We start from the raw sequence: 24,771 nt of genomic DNA, 5'->3' as shown, positions 1-24,771 counted from the left end.
TCCTGCCTCAGTGTCCCTAGTAGTTGAGATTACTTTCATGTGCTACTGTATGCTATTACAATTGTGAAACTTGCAGGAATTTATACCTACTAATAAAATAAAGCTGGTTTTTAAAAACGAGGGTGAGCAGTACAAACAACAAACAAAAGAGAGAGAGAGAGACTTTTTAAGTACCTGGGTTAAGGATATTGATTAATTTTAGATTTTTATTAAACTGAAACACCAGTTAAAGAATTACCACAATTTATTTAAAAAACTATAATCAGTTATAAAATTATAAGATACAGGTTGAAAGAAAAAGGGAAAAAAGATATCAGTTAAATTCCTACCAAAAGGAGACAGTATGCTTCTATTCTATTAATATCAAACAAAAGAGAATTTAAAACAGACTAAAAACAAGTATAAATAAAATTAAAAACTGGTATCATACAGTCAATAAATGATAAGTTAAAAGTTTAGCCAAAAAAAATTAAACACACATTGGAAATAAAAATGGAAATCAGGAGAGAATCCACTCAAATTAAGAATTTTATGAAAGCCTAATAAACCTAAAAAAAGGAAACAAATTTACCAAGGAAATTAATTCAAGATAAAAAAAATATTTATTCTGTGATTTGTATTGCTAGCAAAACACAAGAACAAGGTATAAAGATTAGAAAGAAAAAAGAAAAATTCCAATAATATGAAGTGTTGCCATACAAAGATTAAAAAGGTGGGAGATAAACCCCACACAAATAATTGAAATTAGTTAAGTTCTGTATGGTCACCAGTATGTGAAAGTAAATTGGGTATCTAAATACCACTAGCAAACCAAAAAGCTAACAAAAAATTAAGATTCCTAGAAAGAAATACACCACAAATATATGTAAGTCTTTTTTGAGAAAATTATACATTTAATTAAAGAAAACCTTTATTAAAAACATTAACGAGGGGGCTGGGATTGTGGCTCACAGGGAGAGAGCTCGCCTTGCATGCATGACAGGCACTGGGTTTAATCCTCAGCACCACATAAAAATAAAATAAAGATATTGTGTCCAACTATAACTAAAAATATATATATAAAAAAATATTAAAGAAGGGCTAGGGCTGTAGCTCAGTAGCAGAGCACTTGCCTCACATGTGTAAGCCACTGGGTTCAATCCTCAGTACCATATAAAAATAAGCAAATAAACAGGGGCATTCTGTCCACCTACAACTACAAAAAATCAAAAAATAAATTAAATAGTATAGAAGCTGGGCACAGTGGCACATGCCTGTAATTCTAGTGGCTCAGGAGGCTAAGGCAGGAGGGTTTCAAGTTCAAAGCCAGTCTCAGCAACTTAGCAAGGCCCTGGGCAACTTAGGAAGACCCAGGGCTGGGGATGTGGCTCTGTGATTGAGTATCCCTAGGTTCAATTCCCAGTTCCAAATAAACAAATAAGTATTAAAGAAGACCTAACCAGACAGAGATAGGAATATTCAAAATTGTAATTATGTCAAGTCTCCAAAGAATTCTTCCCTTTTTTAATTTTAATTTTGTTTAAGGCATAGAGCAACAAGCAGATTCTAAGGAAGAGTAAAAGTTTGAGCAAAAACAAGATATCCTAGAAGAAAATCAAGAAGGTCTGGGTAGAAAGACTGACCTGCTTCGTACTAAGACTTCGCATAAGTGAGAGTCATTAAGAGCCAAGAAACAGAATATATATATGAAAACTTGCTGGAGTGAGGCAGGACTGCACATAAGTGAAAAAAGGATGGGCTTTCACAGAAAACAGAAATATCCAAAAGCAAATGACAAGATATTCACCCTAGTACTTGCTTTGGCAGCACACATACTAAAATTGGAATGATACAGAGAATAACTAGCATGGCCCCTGTGCAAGGATGACACGCAAATTCATGAAGCATTTCATATTTCAATCTATTTAGTAATTAGGGGAATATAAATTCAAATCACAGTGAGCCACTATGAGCCCAAATTAAGACTTCTGGAAGCTATAGTATATGAAAATCATATGTCAGAATTTTAAAAAGAAAATTCAATTTAAAAAAGAGAATTTCTCTGGAATAACTGTTTTCTAGCCCTCAATGGATGGTTATGTGCTTTGTTTCTCTACCAGTACAAGAGTCTCTGGTATTTTTTTCTTATTATTTTAAAATTTTTATTTATTTATTTTGGTACTAGGGATTAAATCCATGGGCTAATTAACACTAAGCTACATTCCCACTCCTTTTTATTTTTTCTAGAAGGACTCTGGAATGCACTTTTTTTTTTCCCTCTGATATTTTCAGATCAGTATTTTGATTGGTATGGCACGAGAGTCAGTAGAAAATCAAATCCTAACTTTTTCTTTCATTTTATTTTTTGGTACAAGGGGTGCTTAACCACTGAGTCACATCCCCAGCCCTTTATTGAGACAGGGTCTTGCTAAATTGCTGAGGCCGGCTCAAACTTGCAATCCTCCCTGCCTCAGTCTCCCCAGTTGCTGGGATCACAGGCATGCGCCACAGTGCCTGGCAAAGTCCTGATTTCTGAAGAACTGCTATTGCTTTAGAAGCATTACGTCTTACCAACTTTCATTTCCCTTAAAAAAAAAAAAAAAAAAAAAAAAAGCTTTGGCTCTCTACATGGCATTTATGTGTCAAACAGAAACTTTTCAAGTACCAAAACTCTACTAACTTTTTACATCTATTATTACAAACAAAAGATAATCTGTCTTCAGATTTATATCAGTAAAATTTTATACTCATTCATCAAGAGAAAGTACTAATTCCAAAAGCCATTGGGTCCAAAGTAATAAGCAGATTTGGAGGGATGACTGCATTTGACTTGGGTACTTTCTGTCTTGCCCCCAAAACGAGAAAAAACTCATGTCACTTACCTGTCATCTGGCCTTTTTGTTCCCCGCTCATAGGCAGAAGAGGGGGGTGAGAGGGAGCCCCTTCGTTTCCTTTTCTCTTTATTTTGAGTTTGCTTATCTGGGTCTCTCTCTCTTGACCTGTTAGGAGTCTTTGGGGCAGCTGTTTGATCTCTAAAACCAACAGCATCCCTTCCTCGTTCAGTTACTAAGAGAAAAAGGGTTTTCAAAAAGTTTACTTGGTAAACTTTATAAAAGTACATCAACTGTATAAATTTTTTTATAAAAGTACAGCAACAGTATAATTAAACTTGTATACAATAAACAGACCTATCGACCCTTCCCTTATCTATCTAATACTGAATTTGGATGAGACAAAAGTCTTATGTGTTCACTGCACTTAACTCCCTTCCATGAATGCCTTTTTCTTCTTTCCCCCACAAAAGACTCAGTCCAAGTCTTCAACATGTCTAACATTCAGCAAGTACATGCATGCAAAATGTTCCTGTTACCTTTAGCAAGACAGTGTGCTTGTCAGCTTAAAATGTAAAAAGCCTACAACTGGCCCTATAACACTCTATATTTATAATTTATAGAAAAGAAGCCTGACATGCTTAGCATAAGTTTAACTTTTTAAAAAAGGTTATCAGACAACTCTTTATGAACTACAATTAAAATAAAATATTTCAGACATAGGTGCTAACTTAAGAAGTTATCAAAGCCAAATGGGCACATCTGCAAAGCAAAGATAACAGCTTCCCATTCCAAGTTGATAATATTAAGCTTCTTCATTGTTTCCTTTATCTAGAATGGTTCATGCTCTATCTTCACTTTCTAAATTCCATGACTGTTGTTTCTCAACATTGACTGAGTACTATTTTTCATTAACCATGCCTACTAGTTTCTCACCTTTCTCAGTCAATCTGACCACTGAACATTTCAGACACAACTGAACACTCTCAATACAAACTGACTGCTATTACACACGATTGCTCTGTGTCTGTATTATTATCAGACTGTGTTGTTGTTCTTCACTGCCCCACCCCCAAACAATTGGGGATTGAACCCAAGGGTGCTCTACTAAGCTGTTATACCCCCAGTCCTTTCTATTTTATTCTGAGAGTGTGTACCACATTTTGTTTATCCATTTTTCTGTTGGTAGAATTTGAGTTGTTTCCACTCCTGACTATTAATAATAAATTATACATAATGTCACACGAATGAACATTTATGCACAAGCCTTTGAACATATTTTCATTTCTCTTAGGTCAATTCCTGGAAGTGGAATTGCTGGGTCACATGATAAAGTTATTCTGACTTCTGCCTTAGAATATGTGAGACAGAGAAATCATTCCATTTATTCAGGCTGAATTCCTTGTATTATAAAACAAAGATTGAACTACACTATGTATTTCCCAAAATACTTCACAATTCTTCTGAATTTTAAGGGTTCTAAGCTTTAACTGCGTGACCTAAAGGGTGGAACCAGGTTTGTATTATATTATAAGCATTTCCTTAAAAATAAAACTGAAATAGGGGATTCCATGTGAGGGAGAGACTGAAGCTACCACATAAAAGCTGTTCCCTGTAAAGATTATAGTTATCCATTAAAGACCTGCCTCTGCTTCTCCTACAGGGCCATACCTCACTAGATATTTGCAAACTATTGGGGGAAAACTTTCATAGGTATTTGTTTCATCCGTGTTGCCAATGGTTTCAACTCAGTGAGTCTAGAGAAGTAGCCTCTGATAATCAAATCTATAGCATGCCACTTGTTTTGCCAACCAATATTGCCTAGAGCCCTAAGTAGAGGTTAATGAACAAAGTAGTAGGATTTTAAAATATACAAAAGATAACAATAAACAAACAAAATACCATTCACAATGGCTTTGTAACACTATTTATGGACCAGTGCTAGAGGAATTCAAGAAATCAATGATTGAGCTCATTACTTTACTCCCCCAGAAAGGTTCTAGGAGATATAACTAAGTGGTAGACTCCCACAGCTTTCCTGTTATGTAACAATGATTCTCAACCTTTTTGTGACTCCCCTAGAAGTCTTAAAACATTTTGAGCTTTCCCTAGGAAAGTAAATATACACATCAGATTTTGTGTAAAAATATCTAAAACTAAACATTCTTCCTCAGGTCTCTAGGAGTACAGATTTAAGAATAAACCTTTAGAGAAACAATGAACAGATAAAAGATACTGAAAGACCATGACTTACTTTCAGAACAGTATCAACACACACACAGGCAGTAACAGGGAAATCTCCTTTGGCAAAAAGTCATTAAGAAAGAATAAAAGTTCAAGTTTCTAAATTTTAAATATTTAATTTACCTAATTATGTATTGTCTGATTTCAAAAACAAAAAAGCTTAAGTATTTATCAGTTACCCTTGCATATACTGAAAGAATATTTGTAAAGTCATACATAGAGTATCTCTGAATACCTACCTGAACTGTCCTTTTCAGTTTGACTTTTCTTTGGAATTCGATATACCTCCTGCAAAAAAATAAACCCGAACAAGGTTGATTAGTCTGGGGGTAAAGTGGTGATTGCTTTGTAGCTAATTTCATATGACAAAGAAACGGGAAGGAAAAGGCTGGTTTTTAATTATTCTCCAAAATTTGACTTATATTTGGCTTCAAATAAAAATAGATCCTGGCCCCTTAGAAACAAAAATATGTAGCACACAATATTTATATTTTACATCTACCAGGTTTGTATGATTTCACCAGCAAAGTAGCAGACTTAGTGACAGGGGCATTTCTGCAAGAACACACTTCCTGAGAATTCTAATTTCTACATGCCTTCGGCATATGCATTCCTACATAAAAATCAAAATAGTTACTTTATTGTATGTTCTCTCACCTACCATCCCTACTTTAGAAAGAAAAGAGTAGCAATAACCTAGTCACATAAAAATATTTCAGAAAAAAAACATGATAAAGACAATTCCTGCCATACAGACTATTTTTCTATAAATACACAATCCATTTCACTAACAGCCAAATATGTCATCTACTTTCACAATGTTATTATTACATACAATAGAAAAGGTAAGTATTAAATTACTAATGCTCCTGAAATGGCATCCAATACTGTACCAAAGTTGATCTTGAGAAATGTAAACTATTTTTTTAAGACTGGAGGTACCTTTTCTTGCTGTGTGGTTCTAAAGCCTAGAACCCGCTTTGTTGCTCTGACAATTCCATATTATTCTAGACCATCAAGTAATGCTTGGGCACAGCATGTTACTACCCTACTTGGATATCCAAGTAGGGTAATAACAAGTAAGGTAATGCCAAGTAGGGTAATGACAAACTCACACATCTTCTCAAAGGTACATAACATGATATTGGGCTGGGGATGTGGCTCAATCGGTAGCGCGCTCGCCTGGCATGCGTGCGGCCCGGGTTGGATCCTCAGCACCACATACCAACAAAGATGTTGTGTCCGCCGAGAACTAAAAAATAAATATTAAAAAATTCTCTCTCTCTCTCTCTCCTCTCTAAAAATAAATAAATAAATAAATAAATAAAAATAACATGATATTGTCCTTTTCATAGTAGTCTTGTAATATTAACTACACTTAAGAGACCTGGTGATTCATTTTGGGGAATGTACTCCCCCAAAATTAAAGAACTCCTTCCCTCACACTATCATTGGTTCTAGCAATATTTGTGGAAAATGAGAAATAATCCATGTCACACAACTAAGGAAAGGTCAAGATACAATTTTCAATTTCTTTTGAAAATGACAAAAATGGACCATACAGATAAGAATGCAAATTCTTAAAAATTTCCAAAATTATACGTATACTGACAAATTACCTAATAGACAATGATTGTTACAAGTAACTTGTGCACTTCTCTGTTTGCCTGTATGATTCTAAACATTTTAAAATGTATTATCTTATTTGCGCTCCAAAACAACCCTATGAGGTAACTACTGGAGATTGAATCTAGGGCCCCACACATGCTAGGTGAGTGCTCTACCACTGTGCTACATCCCTAGCATTTTCTAACTTTGAGACAGGGTTTTGCTAAATCGCCCAAGCTAGCCTCCAACTTGCAATCTTCTACTTCAGTCTCCCAAGTAGCGTGGGATTGTGTAAGATATGAAGAGTGTTCATTACAAATGAATGAAGTAATATATTGTACAGCCCTCAAGTTGGGGACCCATTCTGTGGTGGCAAAAAATGTGCCATAGGAAATGCTTCTCAAAAATTCTTCTAACCAGGCATGGTGGCACATTCCTGTAATCAAAGTGGCTTGGTTGGCTGAGATAGAAGGATCACAAGTTCAAAGCCAGCCTAAGCAATTTAGCAAGGCCCTAAGCAACTTAGCTAGACCCTGTCTTAAAAAGGGCTGGGGACATAGCTTAGTGGTTAAGCCCCTGGGTTCAATCCTCGGCACTTAATAAATAAATAAAAATTCTTACTTCAAAAATTTAGATCAAGGCTGGGGATATGGCTCAGTGTTAAACATGAGGTCCCAGGTCAATGCCCAACACCACCACCCTGCAAAAAATTTTAGATCATCTACTAAGCCAAAAATGTATTTTGATGTTCACAAAATAAATGATTACTACTGACTACACACTATGTACCTAACAATATTTTGGGGAACCCAAACCATTAGAGAGGCTAATGTGATTGATCCTCCTCATTATAAAGTCAAAGTTGGATACAAAATTTAAACTACAAACTTATTATCTAGGAGATTAAAGCTCTGAAAATCCAACTGGAGTTTTCCAAAGGTAAGAATTAAATCACCAATGCTATCACTAATAATATTAGTGTTAGCTTGAGTGCTATGGATGTCTATTAGGAATAATGTCACACTCACAGATCAGATTCCACTGTAGAAAATGATTATCTGAGTTGGCTCCACTCACAATAATCTTCAATGTACAATCACTCAACTATCATCCTCTTATTTCTTTAGTGTCTAGGTGCTGCTCCCAATTAACACGTAAACTCTTTTCGTCTCCCTCCCACCCTCCATATACATTCAAGCTATAATTGTTACAAGCCAAGACTGCCTTATTCTTTGCTATATCTCTGGAAATGAGAAAAGTGCCTGGCAGATAATCCATATACTCTGTGACTATTGAAATGGACCAACAAGTGAAATTCTACTTCTGTTGTATAGAAATTACCCATAATGCTATATAAACTCAAAGTATTACACATACCCATGCCTTTTATCACTATACCATCAATCTCTTCATCCTATACCATTGCTCACTCTCATCCTGAAAAGAACATCAGAGGCCTCCCTTATAACAAAAATGTTCTATACTATACTTCCAGGGTCAGGGTAATAAATAAGCCTCTGCAACATGTTTAAAACAGCTTCCTTTGACCAATCTCTCCCCTTTAGTCAAAGACTCAAAATAAATCTTTGGATTATTTGATACACACAGAATCAATGATAAGATTACATAACACCAACGCATCCAATATTCTCTATTAAAATATGACAATGTGAGTGAAGATGTTTTTAATATGTGGACATAAAAAGAGCATGAGTTCTATGATGGCTACCTGTGGAAACTGGACTTACTTATCTATGCAACAAAGATTTTAGTATCAACTATGTGCTAAATATATTAAGACTCTGCTATATGTTGGATGTTTGAGATAAATACTACCTGCCATCAAGGAGTTTGTAGACTAACAATCAGAATGTCTGAGAGCGATTACTCTGTGTCAGATCCTATATATTCTCATATACTCTTATTTTTTTTTTTTTTTTTTTGGTACTGATGTTTGAACCCAGGGATACAACCACTGAGCCACATCCCCAAACTTTTTTAGTATTTTATTTAGAGAGAGGGTCTCAATGAATTGCTTACGGCCTCACTAAGTTGCTAATGCTGGCTTTGAACTAGCGATCCTCCTGCCTTGGCCTCCTGAGCCACTGGGATTATAGATGTGTGCCACCGTGCACAGCTCTCATATACTCATTATATCTACAATACATAGAAAACAGGATAAGAGAGGTAAAGTAATTATCCTAGCAATGAGTTATATACTGGACCTAAGACCCATGACTAGATTTGTGTCTGTCCAAAGCACACACTCTTAACCGGTTTTTCTATTCCCTTACAAACACTAAGAAAACAGAGAAAGTAAATATGCATTATCTTATGATAGGTATGTTTAAAACAATTAAGAGAAATGTAACAGAGGGATACAAAAGCTGATTTACACCTTTGGAGTAAGGACTAGAAAACATGACCTAAAGAAGTAGATATTTGAGTTGTCTTAAAGGATCAGTAGGAAATGTTCACAAGAAGAGATAAAAAATAAAACAATATAGAAATACACATACTTATCCCAACTCCACTCTGAAATCCTGTAAAATAACAGTGGAAGAATAAAAAAAGTACAAACCCATCTGTAGATCTAAGACTATTAATTATATACAGGTAGTGAATGTACAGGTAATTTAAAATTTTTTGCCTAACTCACACATTTTCTGAATCTTTTTCTTCTTTCTCATGATTCTGAGCAGAGAAGAGTAAATTTTGGATTGTATGGATAGAAAAAAAAGAAGTTTAAGAGTCTCTCTGAAAGCAGAACACAAAGTAAATTGGAAAAATGGGAGATTAAAAATGAAAATTAGGTGGTCTGGAGTTGTGGCTTAGTGGTAGAGTGCTCTTCTAGCATGTCCCAGGGTTTGGGTTTGAGGTTTGATGCCTTGGGTTTGATCTTCAGCACCACATTAAAATAAATAAATAAATAAATAAAGGTATTATGTCCGCCTACAACTAAAAAACATGTGTGTATGTTTATGTAAATGAAATTAAAGGATTGCTACAAAAAGTTCTACATCTTTTATGAGAAATTTCAGAAAGTGAAAGAAAACAGAGAAAGAAAGTATCAAAAAAAATTCAAGAAAATTGCTTAGAGACCTCAGAGATCCTACTACAACAAATCAAAATAGTATCAGACTTCAACAGTAAGACACTGTAAGCTAGAAAATAATGCAACAATAACTTTTTTTTTTTTTAACCCAGGGCCTCCTTCATGCTAACTACACGCTTTACCACTGAGCTACAGAGCTATGTATCTCATAATTGTCAACAGTGTGTACTGTACCATGCTAGAAGACTTAACCACTCTGAATGATGGGAAAACTCTGGAAAAGTAAATGTAAATGAATTATCCAGCCCATATTAATAACACATACAAGTACCAAAATTCAACAACTGGACATTTAAGAGAAAGAAAGCTTTGAAAGTTTCTTTTTAAACAACACTATCAAAAAATATGAAGAAGGTATTCAAAGCTATCATAATTTTGGAAATAATCTTCCAACAAAACTATCCCTAAGAGAAAAGCTTAGTTATCTGAAAACTGAATTTTCAGATATTGCTATAGTTAGCAGTAGTAATTTTAAAAGAGTTAAATGTTTTGAATGTGACTTAAAAAAAAAAGGTAAAGCTATTATTCAACTGAATATTTTAAAATGAAGAACCAGCCTGTGAGATAAGTTTTGGTTTTGTTTTTTGTTTGTTTGTACAAACCAGGGACTGAACACAGGGGTGTTCAACCACTGCTCAACCCTATCCCTTTTTTAAATATTTTATTTAGAGACAGAGTATCACTAAATTGCAGAGGCTGGCTTTGAACTCACAATCCTCCCGCCTCAGCCTCCTAAACTACCTGGATTACAGGTAAACATCACCGTGCCTGGTTTGAAAGAAGATTTTGAGGTTGAATCTGAACAGCAACTGCAGGACAGAGCCCACAGAAAGCTGAAAATATACATGTGAAATACAAGAAATAGGCTAAATCAAGAGACCTACAATTTGGGCAAGTCTTAAAAAAACAATGCCTTTTATTGTGGTACTATAGGAGATTGCCAAGAAAGAAAAGTAGGCAGAGAGGAAAGCCTTTATAGTTGATTCATATTAGTTTCTGTTTCTCAAACACTTGAACATGTTATATACTACTAATGTGGAATGTTTTCTTATAGCAGCCTCAAAAAGCACTCACTGAAAACTTCATTAAAGCAATGTAGAACTTTTTAAAAGACGTAAAAAATGAGCTGCTAGAAATTTATGAAACAACTTATAAGAAATCTTTTTTTGAGAGCTGGGATATAGCTCTGGTATAGTGCTTGCCTAGTACACACAAGGCCCTGGAAAGGAAAAAATGTAAACACTGATTTAGACTGTTCCTGAGCTAAACACACTTAGGAGAATAAAATAATTTACAATGAGAGTAAAATAACTTTTCTACCTTTTATCATACAGATGATCAGATTATCTGTTGTATAATAAAACATTTATTTTGAATGCAGTGCCTCTTTCACAGCTTGAAGAGCAGTCAAAAACCAATAGGAGAGGATAAAGAGAGAAAATATGAAAGCAGAAGCCAGGTGTGGGGTGCTTGCCTCTAATCACTGAGACTTGGAGGCTGAGGTAGGAGGATTAAAAAAATCAAGGCCAGTTTTAGCAACACAAGTTAGACCCTATCTCTAAATAAAATACAAAATAGGGCTTGGGGATGTGGCTCCGTGGTCAAATGCCCCTGAGTTCAATCCTCACTACCTTCCCCTGTCCCCCCAAAAAACCAAAAAGCTGAATAAGCTGTCAGGTTTGGTTTTTTTTTTTTTTTTCCTTTTTTAAAGGCAAAATATATATGCTTACTATGCAAAAATCATTTCTGGAAGACTACACAAGAAATTAGTTGTATTAACTGCCTCTAAGGAAAATGACAGAGGATGTGGATGGGAAAGAAACATTTAACTGTAGGCCTTCTAAATTTTATATCATGAACAGAAATGGCCTACCTTAAAAAACTAAAAATGAAAAAGGCGGGGCTGAGGTCATGGCTCAGCAGTAGCTGGATTCGATCCTCAGCACCACATAAAAATAAAGGTATTGTGTCTAACTAAAATATTAAAAAAAAAAAACAGGCATAGTGTCAAGAGTCTTGTACATTGAGTGTATTCCAGGTGAAGACCTGGCTACTCATGAAGCAACTTCTAAATGCTATTCTTCAGTAAGTGCCATATCTTTAAAAAAAGAAAAAAAGAAAAAAAAAGAAAAAAGACCTCCCAGTTCACTATTATTCTCCCACCCTTTGTTTTTTTACCAGGGATTGAACCCAGATGCACTCAAACCAACGAATCACATCCCTAACCCTTTTGTGTTTTGAGACTGGGTCTACTAAATTGCTTAGAGCCCTGCTAAATTGCTGAGGCTGCTCCGTCCTGCCTCAGCCTCCAGAGCCACTGGAATTACAGGTGTGCATCACCACAACTGGCTTAGTCTTGCTCATCTTAATTACAATTCAAAGAATCTCTCTTAGCAATGTTTTTATTCCACACACATCTATCTGGTGGGTGTAGTCTAAGGCTGAAGCATGAAAGTCAACCTAACACAATTCCTACTTTCAAGGCCCCCCATGTCTAGTAGCAGAAAAAGGAAAGTACTTTCATGCAAAACAGTAACCAATGATGAATTACTAAGGTCTTCATTAAATGTTTCTCCAATTTCAGATTTCTATTTTCTAGACAAATTAAATCCACAACTAAGATTTCTCCTCAACATTTCAAAATCATCATAGCCCTCAAAGCAACTTCCCCAAAGTTACATGTTACACTAGTTAGGCCAACCTAAAGTTAAGAGTAGGAGGGGCTGGGTATTTATAGCTCAGTAGTAGAGTGCTTGCCTACTTGAGGCACTTGGTTCAATCCTCAGCACCACATAAAAAAATAAAAATAAATAAATAAAAGTAAAGATATTGTGTCCATCTTAAAAAAAAAAAAAATCTTTGGAAAAAAAAAAAAGTAGGAGCCCTGCTGATGTCCAAACCATTCAGAAAATACTTTTTGGACCACAGTTCATCCTCTCCCATAACACACACACACACACACACACACACACACACACACACACACACTCTCTCTCTCTCTCTCTTCTCCTGTTAGAGAAGTTGCTCATATTATTGACCCTCACCCCAGAAAGACCCACAATCTTGCATGTGATTTCAAGTTAAAAAAATCTCTTGATGTTCAATCACATATCACGGGTTGAAAATTTCTGCAGCTTTAAAGGGAAAAAAAAAAAAACAACATATTAACAAAACACTAAAATGGCTCCTATAGGTACAGGATAAAGTTTCTAAATGGCAAGTGCAATGTAAAAAGACTACATAAGCTGCCTACTATGGACAAAGAAATCACTCTTATTTGGGTCAGAAAAAGGAGTAGAAAAATACAGAATTTAAATTAGAATACCTGAGTCACTTTTCAGATGTCATTCAAAAACTAAGTCACAGCCTCATGAGCTTGTTTGTTTATAATACATAGTGATAAAAATACCACGGGGTGGGGGTGAGGGGATGGAGACACACGCTTATAATCCCAGCAACTCAGGAGGCTGAGGTAGGAAGATGTCAAGTTAGAGGCCAGCCTCAGCAACTTAATGAGACCATGTCTCCAAAAACAAACAACGGCCCCACACCCACCACCACCTATTTCACAGGGTTGAAAAGACTACATGACACAAATATTTTCTGACCACCTATCAAACACATAATACACTAAGGACTCAAAAAGTGTGGTACCATGGGAAGAGATGGACTTTCCTCACTTTTCCAATCAAATACTTATAAAGTGTCAAACTACAAACCAGGCTCATCATGGCACCTAGGAAGTAGAATACTGGGAAGACTTGAGTGGCCAAGACAGAAGCTGTTTCTGTCTTCTTTCAATTTACTACTGTGGAATGTTATTTGCTAAGATTAAAAAGATGTTATGAGGGCATATAAAAAGGGGAGAGTAAATGCTGTTGTACTCTACTTCTCTTCAGATTTCATAAATCTTTCATTGTTTGCAAAAAATTTCCATGGAGAAGAACAACTTAAGTTTTTAACTAATTTTTTTAGGTTGTCTTTTGGCATAACAAAAACAAAACAAAACAAAAAACCCTAGAAACAAAAATTGTAAAAGTGGGGAAAACAAGCAGATACTTTATTTTAGAAGAGGTATCATTTTCCTAGGGGAAAGGATGAAAGTCAAATGAGAAGAGACATCTAAAACAGAAGAGTGTTTTTATGAATCAGTGTGAGTTTATGTGTGTGTGTTATGTGTGCATTAGAAGATAACCACTACTAAACTAGAATGGCTTGAGGTGATAATGCAGAAATAAATGGAGATCAGACTATGCCATGGCATGCAAGCCATATTAAGAAAAACAAATTGAATTTTAACAGTATAACAGGGAACTGTTTAAAAAAATTTAAAAATGACATTGACATAAATAGTTATATTTCCCAAAGACTACCCTAGTTACGGAATCTAGCACAGATTGAAGTAAAAAAACATAGTAATCACTATCATTAAGAGGTGACTTATTATTATAACCATTGCTACTACAAAGGTACCAGTTAAAATGTAGATATGAGGTGTCCCCAAAAGTTCATGTGAGACAACACAAGAAAGTTTAGAAGTAAAATGATTGAGTGGGGTGCGATGGTAATTCCAGTGACTCCGGAGGCTGAGGCAGGAGGACTGCAAGGCCAAGACCAACCTCTAACAATTTAGCAAGGCCCCAAGGACTTAAGGAGAAACTATCTCAAAATAAAAAAGGGCCAGGGATATGGATAAGCAACTCTGCTTTCAACCCTCAGGGTTCTCACCCTACCCCACCAAAAAAGAAAGGAAATGATTGGGTTGAGTCTTAGTGCCTTAATCTCAATAGGGATTCAAATGGGTGGAAACTGTAGGCAAGCAGGGTATGACTAGAGGAGGTGTCTCTCACTCGGGACAAAATATGATGGCCATATCCTGAACTGCTCTCCTCCTCCACACCCTTCTACCAGACTGTCCTGCCACATCTGAGGTATGGAGTTGGCTGTCTATGGACTCAGACCTCTGAAATGAGCACCAAATAAACTGTTCCTCCATAAAATTGTTCTCCTTAGGTCTTTTGGTTACAGCAGTGAAAAGCTGACTATAACATTTTAATAATAAAATTCTTAGTACAAAGAGTAAGAAATGGCTCCTGTCCTTGATGATCTCATGATTTAGGAAGAGAAAACAAGCATCTAAGCAAATAATTTTAGTAATCTATTAGATTACTATACTGTACAGAAAAGGACAAAGCAAAATTAAAGAATGATCTGCAACCATAAGTCTAAGTAAAGGAAGAAAACAGGAAGATATTCCAAGCAAAGAGAATAATATGTTCAAGGACATGGAGAAGTGAATAATATGAGCAGATATGATTCATGCATTGAGTATGTAGAAAAACTGTTGGGAAAGAAGGTTAAACAGACACAGAAGTAGTTCCCATACTACAAAGGCTTTGTTCTTTGAGTAATGGGATATGTCTGTAATGCTGCTAAAGATTCTTATTAATCACTTACATGTTGTTAAAAGTTATTGCTAGGGGCTGGGGTTGTGGCTCAGTGGTAGAGCACTTGCTTCACATGTGTGAGTCACTGGGTTTAATTCTCAGCACTAAATCTAAATAAATGAATAAAATAAATAACTAAAAAAATATTTTTTAAAAAAGTTAATGCTGTAGAAGAACGAAAGATAGCTGAAGTGGGAGAAAAATGGGTGCAAGGACAAATAGGAGGGTGCTACAAGAGTCTAAGCAAGAAATAACAGGATCTTGAATTAAAAGTGGTAAAGAAGATATGATATGGCCTATTACAAAAAGGAAGAAATGGTCCCTGCCCTTTTAAGATTTCATGGTTTAGGAAGAAAAAACAAGTGTCTAAGCAATAATATATAAGACAAAAGAAATATCAGGTGCTCCAAAAATAAACCTTTTAAGGGTCAAAAGAGAAACAATAAATGAGATCACAGAAGAAAGCACAAAGGATTCAGAAGAGGATATAGTTTCAGATTAATAGGAGAAAATGTAAAGTGGCCATATTCTGTACATAGACACACATATTTTAATACAGCCTTTTCAAGTCCCAGAAGCACCATCACCAGTAGCAATGATGATCTAGAATCCAGCTATTAATTTCAAAATATCATTTCTCAGCACAAGGAACCACAGTGTCTCAGAGAAATGGCTAATGGTCTGAGAAGAGCAAGTACAAGATAAACCTACAATAGAATATACTGTGCTAGAAGTTTAAAAAACAAGACATGTCAAAATGACACACAAGCCAATGTGACAGGGTTTCCACTGGCCAAATATGGGACAATTTAAGCATCAAATAATGGAATTAATGGATAATAATCTAATGAATAAAACAAGAGTACATGAATCTACATTAACACAAATCAATGAATAAACAAATGTTTGTAAAGCCCTTGCTTACTCTTAAAAAGAATGCTAACCAATCAACAGAAAAAAAAAAGTTTAATGGATTAGAAAACTCATTTATCAATCAACACAGTAATTCAGGCATAACTCTGGATGTTGAACATAACTGACTATTTTGATGAAAAACAGAATTCACATATTTTCAAAATTGCTCATGTGTGATGTTTTTTCATTATAAAAGGAAAAAGAATAATTTTACATTGGAGAAGTCAAACAATACCATGACCAAGGTGGACAATGCCAGGAATGGGATAAATCAATTATCATATGAAGAACACAACTATAATACTATGGACAAAAACATATCATCTGAATTTAAAAAAAAAAAAAACACTTCAGACAAACCCAAAATGAGGGATAATCCACAAAATTTTAAATATATATATTTAAAATGGCTAAGTATATAAAAGACAAAGGAAGATTAAGAAACTATTCCTGGGGTGGGGTTGTGGCTCAGTGGAGGAGATCTCACTTAGCACCTGTGAGGCACTGGGTTTGATCCTGACCACCACATAAAAATAAAATAAATAAAGGTATTGTGTCCGTCTACAACTAAAACAAAAGAAAGAAAAAGAAACTATTCCAGATTAATAGTTCTTAAAAAATATAACTCAATGTTATGTTGCTCCCACACTAGATTCTTGGTCAGAAAAAAAAATTACTATTTTTGATATAAAGGGCATTATATGAACAACTGGCATAATTTGAATGAAATTTGTTGATTAGATGATAGTACTATATTGCTATAATTTTCTGACTTTGGTAAATATACTAAAGTCACACAAGAGAATGTCTTCATTTTTAGGAAATGCAAACTGTTTAGGGATTATGGGACATTATATCTGTAATTTACTCAGAAAAAAAAGATAAAGAAAATTTGGCAATATGTTAACACTGGGGAACCTGAACAAAAAGTTTAGAGAAATATTTAGCCCAATTTTCTCTATATTTCTCACTAGAATTGTATGCAGAATACATACTGAATATTATTCTTAGTGTTTTCAGTCTAAAATTATATTAGAATTAAAAATTTTAAATGTTAAGGAGAAAAATGTATATATTTTCATTATGATTACATACAAGACTAAATTATACCACCTAAATTTACACTGGAAACGTCTCAAGTTTCTGGCTGATTTGTTCATGATCCTGAGAAAGGACACATTCCTTAAGGTCTCTTCTAAACTAGAAATCCTTTTTTTTTATAACAAATATCATTCTCTCACATCTCAGATAGTTCTACATCCAAATCATTTAAAGTAACTTTTCCTAAACAAAGTCAGAAGTTTTAAAAAGCCTAACTAAACGGGTAATAGAAACATGATTATTATGTATTTATGGAAACAGAATTAAGAGCTCACCCAAAAGAGTAAAGTGAAAATGACTTCATTCAAAACCAGAATATTTACAGCTGCCAGATTCAGTACTTTATCATTTAGATCAGGTGTTGGCAAACTTTTTCTGTGAAGGACAAGATAGTAAATATTATAGGTTTTGTGAGCCATTTCATCTTTGTGGTAACTATTCAACTCTTATCACCACAGTGTAAAAGCAGCCAAAAGACAATAAGTAAATTATGAGTATGGCTGGGTTTCAAAAACACTTCATAAAATAGGCAGTAAGGCATATTTGGGCAATCCCTAATTTAGACAAAAATATTTTATCTGATAACAAATGGACCTCTAAAGAGTTTTAGAACATTTCTGCCTTCTACCAAATTTTTAATGCAGCAGTATCTAAAACAGCATTTTTTGGAGGACAAGTCTAAATTTATTTTTTAAAAAACAGGATAAGTAATATTCATCCTCATTGATATAGAATAATCTTTTATTGTACTGAGAACTTTGAAATTTATCACAGAAATCCAGGACATGTAACTTCATTTTCAATGTTGCACAGACTTTACATAGTGATGTAGTGAAATTCTAAGCAATGACTCAAAACTTTTCACTTTTGATTAAATGTTTTATTTTAGCTTTCTGTAGGGAGTTTAATGCTTAGATTTCTAGGCAAATACTGCATTTTATAATTAAAGATATGTCTAGATTAAGATGAATAGAAGAAGAACATGAATAGCCAATAAGAAGAGCTTAACTTATCATGCACAGGGAATGCTGTCCCTAAATTATCTAAATCCAGGTACAAAAAAGAACTACCCAGATTTCATTATAAGGAGAGTTGAATATCCTATATTCTAGGTAAGAGAAGCTCTGGAATAACTAATTACTACAATCTTTTGATGTTTAACAGCAATTGAAATCGCCAAGTTCATGAGAACCTTACCTCCTCTTCATATGATCCAAATGAATGAAGATTTTCCAGTCAAGTTATAATTAGTCATCACTTGAAATCAGCTGTTTTGCCTTGTGAAATCTAGGCTATATTTTCAGCATGAGGGATAATGTACAACAACTCCTTTTGCAAACAGAAATTATGCACATGTCCCTGCTGAAAATGTAGCCTGGTAAATTTGCACATGAAAATGAATACATGCTCATAAGTAACAATGTGCTAGGTGATGTTTCTGGTTTAGGTCTACTTTAGGAGTCAAAGTGTGTAAGCCTTGTGGAGTCAAGGCAGTGGTCCTGTGTATATAGGTATAGAAAAAGTAGCTCACTTAATTCTTTCTCGCCAGAAGTAGGGATTTTCCCGGAACGACATCCATTGTCGGCAATGGACGCACCAAAATAACGCCGGCGCCAGTGAGTTAACCACCTCTGTCCTCTTTTCACCTATTATATTTTTCATGCATCATCCAACTTCCCAACCATCTTCCTGTTTCTTCAGAGAATGCACTCTTTTTCTTCAGCACGAAGTTGGAAATGGAGTTGAGAAAAGGAGACACATGGTCAGCTGGTGATGTTAACAAGCTCCTTGCTGCCCTGAGAAGCTAGATGGAAATGGTTCAAGTTACAAGGGGATCATCATCAGATCTGGGAGGACAAAGAGTAATTCATGAAGCTTCATTCCCTTCCCTCCCACCCTCTTTCATTTATTGATGATCCCTATTATAGTCTGCCTTCACAGCAAAACCAAGTATTAAGGAATGGGAAGCAATTGCTTTCAGTTCTTCACTCCATCCAGGGTAGAGAAGCCAAGTGGAGCACATGTTCAGCAATGTTATGGTGGCCCCAGGTCAGGCAGACTTGGAGTGGCTAATATAACCACAATCTCAAATCAATGTTTTTTAGTATGATCTTGAAATTAAGTACCAGGAACTAATATACTGCTTGGCAACAGGTGCTTAATAAAGGTTGGTTGAATAAGACATTTTCTTTTCAGCCAATGTCTACTTGAACACATAGGTGGAAGTCAGACAGAAGTAGTTAACTCTTTCAATGCCGGGATAGTACAGATGTACAGTAATCACATTAGGTCAATGTGTTTCACTAAGACATATTCAAATTTATGGGTTCCTGACATCAGACTACTACTTAAATGCAATCTAAAGTATCTTTTTTCAAAGGACAACCATAATCAGAGTTTAGAAATCAAAGCCAGAATAAATGTTAATTAGAACGATAGAAGAATTAAGAACCAATGTGTAACACAGCACCAATTGGTAACAAAACATCACCACTCACAGTCAAGTAAAGACAGTTTCTCAGTAATGCAATTCCAGAACAAACTAGTTTGAAGAAAGGAGAATTTTATTTAATAGTTCCCTTGATGCTAAAAATAAGGATAAACCCAAAGTATGAAGAATAAGGAGAACATATTTTAAGTATAAATAAAAATTTAAACCTCAAGTCAAAGGGATCATAAACTTACTTATTACTGTAAAACTGTTTTGATCTCTCAGATAAAAGTGGGGAGGATAAGAAGAAGGGGAAGAAACAATTTGTAGGACTGAAAAATGTACCTCCAGAATGAGTTTAAATTATCCCAATTACATCTAATCAGGTTAAATATATCCTAGAGAATAATTCACATCATTATAATTACAGAAACAACCTATTACAGAGAGAAACAAAAATATTTGCTTTTTACAGAGTCTACGAAGACAGGTTTATGATGATTGTACCTCAGCTATTTAAAAATTTTAGGTCAACCAGAGATTCCCCAAGCAAAAAATTGTCTACAAACTCCCCACCATTCACTTTCCTTCTACATAACTATGGCTATAGGGTGGTACACATCTATAATACTAGTTAATTTGGAGGTTAAGGCAGGAGGATTCCAAGTTTGAGGCCAGCCCTGGAAACTTAGTAAGACTCTGTTTCAAAATAAAAAATTATAAGGTCAGGGGATGTAGCTTAGTGGTCGAGCACCCCCGGGTTCAATCGTAGTAGAATAAATCATCTTGTGTACTTGTTTCCATCACTACTTCTATTACTAAGCTACAGTTAAAATTCAGGTTCCACCGGCAACCTCCAAACACAAGAGAGACTTCTTTTAGGGACCTCTGGGCTGTCACAAAGCAAGATTTAAGTAAAGGTCCACCAAGTGACCATCCTGACATCTCTTTTAACTAAATGCAATTCTCATACCTGTAGTTCACACACTGTTTCATAAGTAGACTTACTATGAACGCTTCCTTTTATATTTATAAAAAGATGAATGTGATGAAAGAGTAACATGAGTAAGAGCGCAAATCAGCAAATAAAAGCTGAAACCACACCAGACTTAAAGGGTCTCAATGTAGGAAATAGGAAGCACCGTATACAATCAACAAACTATTTATTTTGTTCAGTGTAAGATCAGTTCCAGTTTCATCAGGTTAAATCACAGTATACCTAATGGGGTGAGTTTCGTAGGTTCATCTTGCTGCAAATAAACCTGGATTGCTGGTTTATCTGACCATTTCACCTTGGGCAGAAGAAAAGAGGAACAGAAAAACAGAAAGGTAGAAAGTAACCTGTTCCCACAGGGTCCTCAAGGCCTACAGATTACTTAACACCAAAATGTTACCATGCTTCTCATATGCTCAGCTTGTTATACACTCTTGTGTTTATCCAAGACTCAGATGGGGATTTTGGCAAAGCAAACCCTGTACATCTTACTACGCTCTTTTAACAAAAGATTATGCATGTATTAGCCATAAGGGTTCCAGACCTTTCTATTTTTCTTTAAGATAACATCTTTTTTCCAAAGAAACAGGCATTAAAAAGTAGGTCTGGCTGGGCATGATAATACACATCTATAATCCCAACAACTCAGGAAGCTAAAGAAGACTTATGAGCTCAAAGCCAGGTTTGGCAACTTAGTGAAGCCTTAAGCAACTTAGCAAGACCCTGTCTCAAAAAATTAAAAAAGGGCTGGGGATATAACTCAGTGGTTAAGTACCTCTGGGTTCAATCCCTGTACCAAAAAATAAAAATAAAAAATAAAAAAGTCTATTTCAGAAACCATGGAAATAATTATATATCAACTAGCTCCTTAAAGTTGTTTTCTAAAATAAAAATTCATGTTCATTTTTGATGAAAAGTTGCTAAATTTCTTTGGTTTTCCAATAAATTTTAATTTTTAATTAGTTTTAATTTTTTTCATTTCAAATAGATTTCAAATAGAATCACAAGTTTGTTACTCAAGTGGTTATTATTTTTTTAATATTTATTTTTTAGGTGTAGATGGACACAACACAATGCCTTTATTTTTATGTGGTGCTGAGGATCAAACCTGGGCCCCACCCGTGCTAAGCGAGCGCTCCACCGCTGAGTCACAATTCCAGCCCCTACTCAAGTGATTATTAATTTTGCTTTTCATGTAAAGAGCATTTGAATGATTTAAAAAACTAATGTGATATGCTTTTAATGAGGGAAAAGGGGGAACTTCTATATTGGCTGCTATGACTCCTGCCAAGACTTAAATGATAGTTCAGACACATTTATCATTAGCTGATAGTAAGAGAGATGTATTCCATTTTTAGAAATATACATGACTAGAAAAGTAGACAATTCACCTTAAGTTTACAGAACTCCACAACTAAATAATTCAAGTTAAAATGAACATAAACTGTATTCTTACCTTCAAATCTTTCCAACTGTCCAGTAGTTTGGTGGCCAAATCACTTATATCCACTGTTTTATCTGGTTGTTCTTGGCTCCTCTCACTCTCCACATCAGACACACCCTCCTCTTCATCTTGGGATGGTGTTTCTTCTGCAATAGGTTCTTCTAGTTTTGAAACATTACTCTCTTTGAGCTCTATCTCAGTGTCAGCCTCTGGTTCAGATGTGCATAGCTTACTGGTCTCCACGGTGGTTTCACTCTCTACTTTGGACTCAAGCAGCTGTTGTGGTAGTAGCTGTTGTGATTGCAACTCTTCTTCATCCTCTACAGTGACATTTTCTAATTGATCAAGGTCCTCTTTGCCATCCTTGCCTTCTAGCTCACTGGTTGCATCAGAGATTGCACTGTCCATGCTATTTTCACTTATAATTTTAAGTCTGCGAAACATGAGTTTCTTGGGAGTGTCTGTGTCAGCTTCTGTGCTCAGCTTGGTGGAAGGATCAGGTGTATTCAGTGGTGTATGAGCACGTGATGTATTCTCACTAGAATACCCATCTCCTTCACTCAGCTGAGGTACAGCAGTCTTTGTCTGAGACCAACGTTGAATAATTGGAAGTACTTTGCTTTCCTCCAACATATTTTTAGTAGGAATGGGCAAATGTTCCAAAGTCTTTATAATCTGATTAAACATAATTAAAAAAAAATCATATCACTTTGTACAGATGACCTTTCAAACCTCTGGATGGGACTCAGCTATTTCTGCAGGAGTACTACATTTTTGTAGTCTTACTAAATTAAGATGTTAACTCTCTGTAAACATAGATGACTTTAACATAACTATTTAAGATAATACTATTTTCCTTTAGAAAGGAAGGAAAACTATTTAATTAAGTCTAATCCAGAGAATAAAATGCAGAGAAGATGACTACTCACAAAATTAAATGGGACTGAATAATATTCTCGCCAGTAGTTCCCAAACCTATGTAGCTTTTTAAAAAATATATACACTACTAATCTTAACCTGAATATTGTTTTTTATGAAGTTCCCCAACTGACTGTAATAGAGGCTTAGGAAACATGTAACAACATATATTTAAATGATGTCTCACATTACTTCCTCAACCTTTGCTGATAAATAGCTGTCTTCAATCGCAGACACATCCCCCATTCTAAAATCCAAAAATTTCTACCAAAGTACTCTCTAATGTAGTTCTACAGAAACCCCAGGGAAGAAGGATGGAGGCAAGAATAATTACCTTGTTGTTTTTTGGTTTTAAAAGTGTTTTATTAAATAGATGATCAGAAATTACGATTTTTAAAAAAACAATGCATCAAATTAGAAATTTCATGGAAGGTGTAAAAACTACAACTCCACTAAACAATACTACTAATCAATCTTACTTTAGATCTTTTAATAGACTTATTTGCTTCTCAGAATGTCCTTATTCTTGTAATCCAGAATTTAGCTCTTCACCATTTTTTCAGAACCCCAGAATAAAAGTTGTATATCATTTCCCATCATTTAAAACTATGATCTTAGCAACAAACTGATCATTCACTTAACTACAGTATCATATCTTGTTCCCAGCTACATAGTACCAAACTTTAAGTAGATATCACAGGGAAAATCAGAGGGCAAACTCACAAACTAGCAAGAAATATGAAAGGTTATGGTTTGAGAAATGATATGAGGGTAATAATTTTTATTAATTAATGCCAATGGTAAATATAGTACGAAATTCATAATCCCTGATGTTACCACATATCCTTAACCTGAGCAATCAATATGACAGTTTTAAGAAATAAGCAAGTTGGATGTAGTGGTGTATATCTATAATCTCAGGGACTAAAGAGGCTGAGTGAGACAGGAGGATCACAAGTTCAAGACCAACCTCAGCAACTCAGTGAGACTTTGCCTCAAAATAAAAAGTAAAATGGACTAGGGGTGTAGCTCAGTGGTACAGTATCCCTTGGTTTAATTTTCAGTACTGGAAAAAAAAAAAAAAAAAGCAGGATAAATGTAAACTGACCTCTTCTTGGAGTTTCTGGTTACTTTCCCGGCCATCACCAAGCTCTGCCATCCAAATCCACAATAGAGACAGTCCATGACGTTCCAGAAAAGACTTCAGGCAGGACTGTGAGTGTGTGTTCTTTTATGGTGAAAGAGAGGAGGATGCAGGATAATGGGGAGGCAATACCAGAGAGAGTGTTAAAGAAGGCCATGGAGAGGACCAAAGAGTTCATTCATATTCATAAAACACACACATATACACACACAACAGAAATATACAACTAACAAATGCTTTAAAGTAAAGGAGTACTTTTTTTTCTGATATGTAAAATGTATGCCTTTCTGAGAGAAAACCTGGAATTACCTAAAAAGTAGGAAATTATAAAAGATCATTTATGATGAAATTCAAGTCTGAATGACTAAGGAAAAAATTCTCATCTACTATTTTTACTGAAAAAACAAAACCACAAAAATTAGTCCTTAAATCATTTTCTTTTTTCTCTTTCAGGTGCTTTCTTTTGTTATTTTTTTAAAAAATCATTCTTTTTTATCATTGGATTTCTTATGGCATACTTAATAAACTAGAATAAATGAGATTATTGTTAAAATTTCTTGCTTTGAGATCATATACTAAAAATAACTAGAATAGGAGTAA

The 24,771-nt window shown here is 35.0% G+C and overlaps 1 protein-coding gene and 1 non-coding gene across 7 annotated transcripts in view; one reads left to right on the top strand and one right to left on the bottom strand.

The window, feature by feature from the left end:
- Setd2 (SET domain containing 2, histone lysine methyltransferase) overlaps nt 1–24,771 on the bottom strand; it is a 122,179-nt gene that overhangs the window by 30,508 nt on the left and 66,900 nt on the right. For 2 of the 6 annotated variants that reach the window (XM_078029153.1, XM_078029148.1), the window contains exons 11-14: nt 24,136–24,255; nt 22,122–22,784; nt 5,294–5,342; nt 2,862–3,045 (exon numbers count right to left, since the gene is read on the bottom strand). In XM_078029153.1, coding sequence (XP_077885279.1) covers nt 2,862–3,045; nt 5,294–5,342; nt 22,122–22,784; nt 24,136–24,255 — 1,016 coding nt within the window. Of the gene's footprint in view, nt 1–2,861; nt 3,046–5,293; nt 5,343–18,771; nt 19,045–22,121; nt 22,785–24,135; nt 24,256–24,771 lie in introns of those variants that run through there. The other 4 variants (XM_078029157.1, XR_013428977.1, XM_078029154.1 and 1 more) reach the window with 4 other exon arrangements.
- LOC120892172 (U6 spliceosomal RNA) lies at nt 1,791–1,898 on the top strand. Its single transcript, XR_005736824.2, has one exon. It is a non-coding gene; the product is annotated as a U6 spliceosomal RNA (small nuclear RNA).

Source organism: Ictidomys tridecemlineatus, chromosome 2, assembly GCF_052094955.1.
Source record: "Ictidomys tridecemlineatus isolate mIctTri1 chromosome 2, mIctTri1.hap1, whole genome shotgun sequence".
In the NCBI taxonomy this organism is placed as follows: domain Eukaryota; kingdom Metazoa; phylum Chordata; class Mammalia; order Rodentia; family Sciuridae; genus Ictidomys; species Ictidomys tridecemlineatus.
This window is presented reverse-complemented; position numbering and strand designations above follow the sequence as displayed.